This window comes from Polyodon spathula, chromosome 44 (genome assembly GCF_017654505.1).
Source record: "Polyodon spathula isolate WHYD16114869_AA chromosome 44, ASM1765450v1, whole genome shotgun sequence".
NCBI classification, from domain to species: Eukaryota; Metazoa; Chordata; class Actinopteri; order Acipenseriformes; family Polyodontidae; genus Polyodon; species Polyodon spathula.
The window spans coordinates 1,357,466-1,366,849 of record NC_054577.1 but is presented as its reverse complement, the minus strand read 5'-3'; the positions used below and the strand labels follow the sequence as shown (position 1 = coordinate 1,366,849).

Below are 9,384 nucleotides of genomic sequence, written 5' to 3'. Positions count from 1 at the left end.
AGAGGCATAGGGAAGTTCTGGTAAAGAATGATGGAAAGCATTTAAATTAACAAACAGGGTAAACTGCATAGTTATCATCCTAGGGAAAGCTAAATATGGCAAACCAGGGTAAATGCATAGTATAATCATGGGGAAAGCATGGGGGGGGTGGGGGGGTTGCTAAATAACTTTAAATTTAAAAATGTTAAGTATTGATTATTGTTTGTTATTAAAAACAAATTATTGTTTTTATTAGTGTATATTTTCCACATATGAATAAAAACAAGTAAACAAAAACAAAGCTGGTTTCCTTTTTGAATGATTTGCTGTGATCTCGCGTGGAGAGCTGGCAGTGCTGAATTTAGAAAGTTTAAAGAACTAAAGATTGAATTGACACTGAAGACACTGAGAAAGACTTCTAGTGGAAACGTTAGCCATTGAATTGACACTGAAGACACTGAGAAAGACTTCTAGTGGAAACGTTAGCCATTGAATTCACACTGAAGACACTGAGAAAGACTTCTAGTGGAAACGTTAGCCATTGAATTGACACTGAAGACACTGAGAAAGACTTCTAGTGGAAACGTTTGCCATTGAATTCACACTGGAGACGCTGAGAGAGACTTCTAGTGGAAACGTTTGCCATTGAATTGACTCTGAAGACACTGAGAAAGACTTCTAGTGGAAACACTGGTCTTTGAATTCACACTGAAGACACTGAGAAAGACTTCTAGTGGACACGTTTGCCATTGAATTGAAGTCTCTTAGTATTTTCAAATGGGTCTGTAAGAGAAAGAGAAAACATCACTGTACTGTTAGCAAATATGAAAGCGAATGTAAATTGCATCTGGGGGTTTCCAGTGCTCGGAAAACAACAAGCGATCGCTTTCTGTACTCAGACAGGCCCGGGTCTGATCCAGGCTGCATGAAAATTACAAAGTTATCTTGTTTTTCACGAACTGGGATTCATGGCTGGAGACAGGAGAAGAATGTTTGCAAATACTTGGAGATTTTTTGTTTCTGCAGATGAGTGGGGTAAGTTCACTACTGTTAACGATCGAAGATTTTTTTTTAAAAAAATTAGAAACGGCGCTTGATGTAAAAAAAAACTGAAGGAAAACTGAGACATTCAACGACAGACTTGAGAAGCCTTTCTCGGTGTCTTCAGTTTAATTTTAATGACGAGAGACTAGAAGTGATCGGAGCTGTCGAACCCCGCACCGGCACACCAGAGCAGATAGGTTGATATTTAATATTCGCCTGGATATTCGCTATTTGCGCAAAACATTGAATATTTCACCCGATGAAAGATCTTATGCTAAGGGGTAATTTAAGCCTGTCTCGTTGGTTTGCGAGTTAGCAATCTCTAGTTATGAACATGAAAAATATGCATTCATATTCACTGTACACTGTGCAATAGGTTACACCCTCAGGAAAGATGGCAACCCCAAACACGCCATTTCTATAAAAAATCTCTACATTTTTTAAAACCTTTGTTTAATAATAGGAAAAGCGTCCCGTTTCAAAGCAAAACCTGTCTCTTCTTCCTCCTGTCCTTAGTAGTAGTCCTAGTAGTGTTGCTTTTCTTCCTGTTCTTGTTCTTATCCCCATTCTTGTTTTCTATTAAATTAAAAACATATAGTACCCTAATCGTGTTTTGTCATGTGATGCTACACATTCGTTTGCTGTCCTGTTATACACACATATATATTATACACACACACACACGGACCAAACATTCAGAAAGTCAGCCAGTTATCATAAAAACAGAGAAAAACAGAATTACAACGGCAACAGATAGACGACGCCAGTTAAAAATGCTCCAAAAATGACAATGAAGACTGTCCACAAATGGTGACCACATTTAGCGGGTTCGGTGTTAAGAATTTAAGGGGACGTGGTGTTTTTCTTCCACAGACCGGGGGACACGGTGTCCCCCTGCACCAAGAGTCAAAGCCTCCTGCGGGCATCGGATCAGCTCTCTGATGCTCAAGTCGGTTGTCATGGAGCTGCTGGGCAGGGTGAGTGGACCATGGCAAAGGCCTTTACAACACCTCTTTGTGCTTTACAATGCTTCCCTATGCTTTACCACACCTCTCTGTGCTTTACAATGCTTCCCTATGCTTTACCAGACCTCTCTGTGCTTTACAATGCTTCCCTATGCTTCACCAGACCTCTCTGTGCTTTACAATGCTTCCCTATGCTTTACCAGACCTCTCTGTGCTTTACAATGCTTCCCTATGCTTTACCAGACCTCTCTGTGCTTTACAATGCTTCCCTATGCTTTACCAGACCTCTCTGTGCTTTACAATGCTTCCCTTTGCTTTACCAGACCTCTCTGTGCTTTACAATGGCTTTACCACCCATACCCCAGACCTCTCTGTGCTTTACAATGCTTCCCTATGCTTTACCAGACCTCTCTGTGCTTTACAATGCTTCCCTATGCTTTACCAGACCTCTCTGTGCTTTACAATGCTTGCCTGTGCCAGACTGTGCTTTCACTGTGTTTTATTACACTGTGCTGTTAATGCGGGCAGTGCAATAGTTTCTCTGCCTCTCTCTGTCTTGCAGGGGGTTCAGGAGTTCTCCTGTCCGCAGTGTTCCCAGAGCTGGTCCTGGCAGGAAGTGAAACGACTTGTTGTGTTCACAGCACAGGAGCGGTTGCAGGAAGTTCACCTGTCCGCATTTTCCCATAGCTGGGCCGGGCAGTGAAGTGAAACACTTGTGTTGCACACACAGGAACTCAATCCTAGCGAGTAGATCATACTCCCAGACGTCAACTCCCCAGACACCCTCCATACACACAGACAGGTAAGAGGAACAGCACTATGCCGCTCCAAGCTGGAGAAGAAGACCTTATAACAGTGCCCCACAGTAAAAGCACAGCAAAGCATTGTAAAGCACAGAGAGGTCTGGTAAAGCATAGGGAAGCATTGTACAGCACAGAGAGGTCTGGTAAAGCATAGGGAAGCATTGTAAAGCACAGAGAGGTGTGGCAAACTTTGTAATGCTTCCCTATGCCCTGCTTTATGTTTTCTCACACCTGGCTGTTATGTCACTATGTCACGCTCTCTCACACTCTTCCTTCGTTTTCTTTCCCTTGTTCCCAGTGTCCGGGCTGCAGCCTCCTGCTCCCCAGACCGGGCTCGGGGAGCCGTAGCGTTCCCTGCAAGATCTGCTCCGCCCGCAAGCGCAAGGTTTTCCGGTTCTGCTGGGACTGCCAGCAGGAATGGAGAGCTCCTCCTGGGGAAGACGATGACAGCTGTGGGAATCAGAATTGTGCCACTCTAGCCTGCCTGCTCTCCTGCCCTGCCATCAAACTCCCAGGCACCAAACTGGATGGCTGCCCTTGCTTCAGGGCGTGCCCGCGATGCCACACCCTCATCTCTCACACCCTGCGGGGGTGCACCCAGGTCAAGTGCCCGCAGTGTGCTCATGTTTTCTGCTATCGGTGTCTGAGAGGGATACAGGAGGGGTGCTTGCTACCCCAGCGTCAACCCCTGGGGGGCAGTGTGGGGGACCCCAACATCGGTGTTCTCATGATGGCTTATATAGGCTGTATCTGGTGCGTCATTGCCAAGAGGCAGCGTGTCACCGAAGGTTAACCATGTGGTGTGACAGAGCGGTTCCTCACAATCAAATAGACAAGAGATTTGCCAGACCTCTCTGTGCTTTACAATGCTTCCCTATGCTTTACCAGACCTCTCTGTGCTTTACAGTTCTTCCCTATGCTTTACCAGACCTCTCTGTGCTTTACAATGCTTCCCTATGCTTTACCAGACCTCTCTGTGCTTTACAATGCTTCCCTATGCTTTACCACACCTCTCTGTGCTTTACAATGCTTCCCTATGCTTTACCAGACCTCTCTGTGCTTTACAATGCTTCCCTATGCTTTACCGTTGCAGATTGCAATACATAAATAACTTGACTGGGATGGGTTACTCAATCAGAAAATAAATGTACCACCAATGAAACTCCAACCTGCCTAAATTATTTGACTTGAACACATCTGCAGTGCTTGGACACTTTGTATAATGCTTGTACACATTTATGCATATGTGAAAAATACTCAAAACTGAGAGGAAAGAGAACTCCACTCTCCACACTGCAGAGCTGTATAGAGGTCTATAGGAAAGAGCTCTCCACTCTCAACACTGCAGAGCTGTATAGAGGTCTATAGGAAAGAGAGCTCCACTCTCAACACTGCAGAGCTGTATAGAGGTCTATAGGAAAGAGAGCTCCACTCTCAACACTGCAGAGCTGTATAGAGGTCTATAGGAAAGAGATCTCAACACTGCAGAGCTGTATAGAGGTCTATAGGAAAGAGATCTCCACTCTCCACACTGCAGAGCTGTATAGAGGTCTATAGGAAAGAGATCTCCACTCTCAACACTGCAGAGCTGTATAGAGGTCTATAGGAAAGAGAACTCCACTCTCCACACTGCAGAGCTGTATAGAGGTCTATAGGAAAGAGAACTCCACTCTCAACACTGCAGAGCTGTATAGAGGTCTATAGGAAAGAGAACTCCACTCTCAACACTGCAGAAATTAAATGGCATACAAGTTTTAAAAAATATAGTTTGTTGACACAGCTACGGATTCCGAACCCACGTTCGAATCGCCCCGAACCCCGTAGGAACCCGTCCGAAGCGCTCCGAACCCCCCCGAACCATAGTCCATCGCAGCGCATCCGATATAACCCCGTAGAAACCCGTCCGAAGCGCTCCCGAACCCTAACCCCGTGAAAAACCCCCCGAAGCCCTCCGAAGCCCCCCCGAACCCCTCCTCCGCCCTAACCCGCTCCCGAACCCGGCTCCCGAGAGCTCCGAACCCCCCCGAACTCCTCCCGCAGCGCTCCGAACCCCCCCGAACGCCTCCGAATAGGTCTCCGAAGCCCGCCCCCCTCCGACTCTCCGAGCGCTCCCCCCCCGTGACTCCTCCGCCCGCGCTCCCGAACCCCCCGAACTCCTCCGCACGCTCCGAACCCCCCGGACGCCTCCGAAGCGCTCCGCACCCGCGCCGAACCCCCGAACCTCCTCCGGCAGGCGCTCCGAACCCCCCCCCCGAACCTCCTCAGCTCTCCGAACCCCCCCGGACCCCTCCGCAGCGCTCCGAACCCCCCCGACCCCCTCCGCAGCGCTTCCGAACCCCCCCGAACTCCTCCGAAGAGCTCCGAACCCCCCCGAACTCCTCCGAAGAGTCTCCGACCCCCCCGAACTCCTCCGCAGCGCTCCGACCCCCCCGAACCTCCTTCCGAAAGCCTCCGTGAACCCCCCCGAACGCCTCCGCAGCGCTTCCGAACCCCCGCCCGGCACCCCCCCGAACCCCTCCGGAGCGCTCTGGGCGTTGTGCAGACCCCGCCTCCGAACCCCCCCGAACCCCGGCTGTGCCAGCGCTGGGCCGGTGTGCAGACCCCGCCTCCCCCCCCTCTGTTACGCAGCGTGTGGCGGCGGCTCCTCAAGCACACACACACAGACATGGCGGCGGTTATGGCGGGTCAGGGAGCGCAGAGTCTCTCTTATAATCACAATCTGACACCGGAGTGGACCCGGCGGGAAGTCAGCACCGGGGTAAGAGGGGATGAGTGGCGTTTATCCCGGTAGCGGGGCGGGCGCGGTGCCGGGGACTCGTTTCCAGGGGTGTCTTTGTTGTGCGATGATGATGCAGATTCAGAGCCAAGCCCGCTGAATGGCGTTTATAATAATAATTGCAACCCCAGGGAGGCGTTGATCGCCTGTGAAGAGCGGGCTGTTTAATAATCTTCTTAAAACGCCGTCATCGGCCTGTTCATTTAACTGTTTAAACTGCTTTGCTGTGACGCGGCCCCCTTCGCGTCGTGACGCCTCGACCTAAAGTAAGAAACCGAAGCCTGGAAGCGACCGCTTTCTTCGGGCGGTGTGTGTGTGTGTGTGTCGCCCTCCCCGCAGAGGGAAGCGGCTCGCTTTCTGCGTGGGACTCCGCGCCTCTGATCCCCGGCCTGCCGGGTTTGTTTTCTTGTTCACAGACCACGATCATGGCGGTGGAGTTTGACGGAGGAGTCGTTATGGGGGCCGATTCCCGGACGACCACGGGGTGAGCCTCCGACCGGGACATCCCGGAGAAACTGCTCGGCGGGACGAGCACTGACCCGGGGTCTCTTCCAGCAGATTTAGGGCTGTACAGCTGCGGCCGGTCGTTTTGCTTCGCCACCCTGTAGCACTTAGCTTGACAAAGTCCAGTGAAACCTGCTGAATGCCGTTAACATATTGAATGACTCGCCGCTTTGTAGTTTTCCAACCAAAAGGTGACCGATGTTAATCTGACATGCCGTGCTGCTGCTGTGGCTTCCAGTGGACGCTCCTCTTTTTAAATACTGGTAGTTTCATTGCATGATGTGAAATGTGATCTCTGTTACGTTCGTTTTAGTTTTTATTTTTTTAAATTCTAAGGCGATGTTAAACTCCTTTTTGACCGCAGCTGTACACAGTGTAGCAAAAGGTGTGGGTCTCTTATTATTAAACTCGCAGTAAAACCATGAATGGATCAAACCGCCGTGCAACCAGAGCCTTGGATGCATAGTATAAATCAGTTTATCACTTAGAAGATGAGGCAAGTTATAGGGAGGGGAGGGGAGGAGCAGGGGGAGGAGTGAGGAGGGAGAGTGGAGGAGCATGGGGAGCGTAGGAGGGGGGTTGAGGGCTCGTGGTACGGGGATAGGGGAGCGGGGTACCGGAGGGGGGGAGGTGGATTAGCATGGGGTAAGGGGAGAGGAGGAGGAGCTGAGGGTGTTAAGGGGGGAGAGGGAGTCGGTAGAGCACTGAGTAGGGTTGAGGAGGAGCTTGGGGAATGGGGAGGAGGGGGGAAGGGGACGTGGCTGGAGGGTGGGGACTGGAGGGGAGAGCAGAGGCGGGAGTGGAGGCGGCAGTATTCTGGGGTGGAGTGACATGCGTGTGTGACTTCTCCAGCTAGTAAACAAATAACGTAGGACTCACCATTGTTAACTGGATTAGTTTTAACCTGAAGACACTGGGCTTTTTGAGGTTCTTGCTCAGTGGGATAGCATTGTCAGAAGACATTCGATTCGCTCTGGACTCAGTCCTCAGGGCCTACAATCGGTGCGCTACAGTGCTCAGGGGTGAATCCACGATCCAGATCTTCTGGCCTGACGGTTTGCTCCGCTGCCTGGACACGCAGAGCCTCCGCGGACGCCGTGACTTACGAAGCTGGGCTATCCACGAGATGGCACGACAGCGAGACGAGCCCATCTCGGAACAGGTCCGGAAAGTTTACAGCTATTCCCTTTCCAGTCCCGATGTCCATAGACCCAGGGCGCTTCCAACATCAGTGCAAAATGTCACCCCCCGCCAAGCGCAGGTTCTCTAAACCCAGATCCACGACCAGATCTTCTGCTGCCGCTCGGGGTCCGCTGCCGACACGCAGGCCATCGCGGACGCCGTGACTTACCAGCTGGGCTTCCACAGGTGAGTCACGAGACCGCGGCCCATCTCGGACCAGGTCCGGCGTTACAGCTTTCCCTTTCCAGTCCGATGTCCAGACCCTGCCCCACATCGTCAAAAAGACGCCAAGCGCAGGTCTCTAGCCGATAAAACCTTTCAATGGCGGAGTGAGACCGACAGGAGCCAAATGAAACCGAAAGAAAAGGGTGTATCTGTAGCCAAGTCTACTACAGAGGATAACACGGACATAAATACAGCGAACTGCTTCTGCATCCAGGCTGGAGAATATCCCAGACATTTGCATGTCATTTTGAGATGCAATAATAAAACGTGTCGTAGACGTCTCGAAACTCCTACATTGCAATTTTTGCCTTTAAAACCTAACGTTTTAACTGGGGGTGAAAACGAGTTTTTAAACAGAGCGTGTTGCAAATTTTGGGGGGGGGGGAGGTGTGGAAAAATACTAAAATCGTTGACCGAATGACACGGCTGAAGAGAATTTTTTTTTCCCCCTCCCCCCGAACTGCAAAGGGTTGAAGGTCATTGCCAGATTTCCAGCATGTGAAAATAAATTGGACCTGACAGGTGCACAGAACTGCAAAGGGTTGAAGGGTCAGTGCCAGGATCCCCGTGTTCACAAATGTAGGCTGGACGAGGCTCCCCTGGTCCAGACAGCGGCCAGCCTCTTCAAGGAGATGTGCTACAAGTACCGAGAGGAACTGATGGCCGGCATCATCGTGGCAGGGTGGGACAGAGACGAGGCGGACAGGTAACTCCCGGGCTTTAGGGGTGACTCTGGGAGGGGGGTGGGGGTACAGGGCTGAGTTTTGTTGTATTTTGAAAGCAACATATTTTGCCTCCTCCTCCCCTCTCCCCAGGGTTTAACAACCGTCCCATCGATGGGGGGGATGATGGGAGAGCAGCCCTTCTCGATTGGGGGCTCTGCAGCTCCTACACCACTCTCGGCTTCGTGGATTCATCCTACCGCGCGGGATGAGCAAGGAAGAGTGCCTGCAGTTCACTGCCAACGGTGAAGGGACAGGGGGGGATTTTCACCTACGCATGGGAGCGTGAAGTCCCGTGTGGTGTGTGTGTGTGGGGGAGTGTCTGTGTGTGGGGGAGTGTGGTCCGGTGGTTCAAGTCCAGGGCTGGTCCCGGGTTCAAATCCCTCCTCTGCCCGACTGACATGGGTCGCTGTTGAGGTGACCCTGAGCGGTCGCTTCACAACCTCCTTGTTCTCAGTGGGATGAGATGTTAAATAATCTCCTCCCTATTTGGAAGTGACTCTGCATATATCGCGCAGTTCACTAGCCTGTCCTCGATTGAAGCGCTTTGTGATGGAAGTCCACTATGAAAGGCGCTATATAAATAGAAAGATATTATAATGCTAATGGCAGTATTAGTGACAGTGGTGCTGGCAGTGTTAATAACCTCTGTCTCTCCCTCCCTCCCTGTCTCTGTCTCTCTCTCTCTCTCTCCCTCTCCCCCCGCAGCGCTCTCCCTGGCGATGGAACGCGATGGCTCCAGCGGGGGGGTGGTGCGTCTGGCTGCCATCACAGAGTCCGGCGTGGAGCGCAGGGTCATCCTGGGGAACCAGCTCCCCAAATTCGCCAGCTGCTAGAGGGGACTCCCCCCCCTTGTACTGTACCCCTCCCCCCCTCCTACTGCAAATAAACTACCCAAAACAAAGGCTGTTTTGAATTTGTTTTTTGTTTTTTGAGGGTATTTCTAACAGATTTAAAATGAAACAGGGATGGCGTTGAGACTCCTGTTGCACAGCAGTGTGATCCAGTCCTGCTTTCACTAGGAGTTTAATAATCAGTCACACACGAGCTTGTTCCCTAGACACACTGGGGGCTGATCAAGCTGGTAGTAAAACCTGGACTGGGTGACACTGCTGTGCAACAGGAGTCTTATTTCTGGAGCTGGAGGTCAGGATTGCTTTAAACCATTAGCCCTGCTGCGAAGT

At 51.0% G+C, this 9,384-nt stretch overlaps 2 protein-coding genes across 2 annotated transcripts; both read left to right on the top strand.

Annotated features, from left to right (window-relative positions):
* Positions 1 to 734: 734 nt before the first annotated feature.
* Positions 735 to 3,708, top strand: LOC121305647 (E3 ubiquitin-protein ligase RNF144A-like). The gene is made up of 5 exons (XM_041237341.1): positions 735 to 1,014; positions 1,897 to 2,000; positions 2,551 to 2,649; positions 2,740 to 2,790; positions 3,090 to 3,708. The coding sequence occupies exons 1-5, from the start codon at positions 948 to 950 to the stop codon at positions 3,582 to 3,584; spliced, it is 816 nt and encodes a 271-aa protein (XP_041093275.1). The 5' UTR covers positions 735 to 947; the 3' UTR covers positions 3,585 to 3,708.
* A 1,685-nt stretch (positions 3,709 to 5,393) lies between these two features.
* psmb6 (proteasome 20S subunit beta 6) lies at positions 5,394 to 9,104 on the top strand. The gene is given in 9 exon segments (XM_041237302.1): positions 5,394 to 5,549; positions 5,984 to 6,055; positions 6,248 to 6,271; positions 7,333 to 7,439; positions 8,062 to 8,176; positions 8,294 to 8,357; positions 8,360 to 8,401; positions 8,404 to 8,445; positions 8,909 to 9,104. Coding segments are annotated over 9 exon segments (687 nt in total). The 5' UTR covers positions 5,394 to 5,456; the 3' UTR covers positions 9,037 to 9,104.
* The last annotated feature ends 280 nt before the right edge of the window (positions 9,105 to 9,384 follow it).

What these genes read in the sequence shown, in the direction of transcription:
- LOC121305647 (XM_041237341.1), top strand. Translation starts at nt 948, where the DNA reads ATGGCTGGAGACAGGAGAAGAATGTTTGCAAATACTTGGAGATTTTTT. An exon ending in TGTTTCTGCAGATGAGTGGG is followed by an intron (nt 1,015 to 1,896) that starts GTAAGTTCACTA and finishes TTTCTTCCACAG; the next exon opens with ACCGGGGGACACGGTGTCCC. An exon ending in CCCTCCATACACACAGACAG is followed by an intron (nt 2,791 to 3,089) that starts GTAAGAGGAACA and finishes CCTTGTTCCCAG; the next exon opens with TGTCCGGGCTGCAGCCTCCT.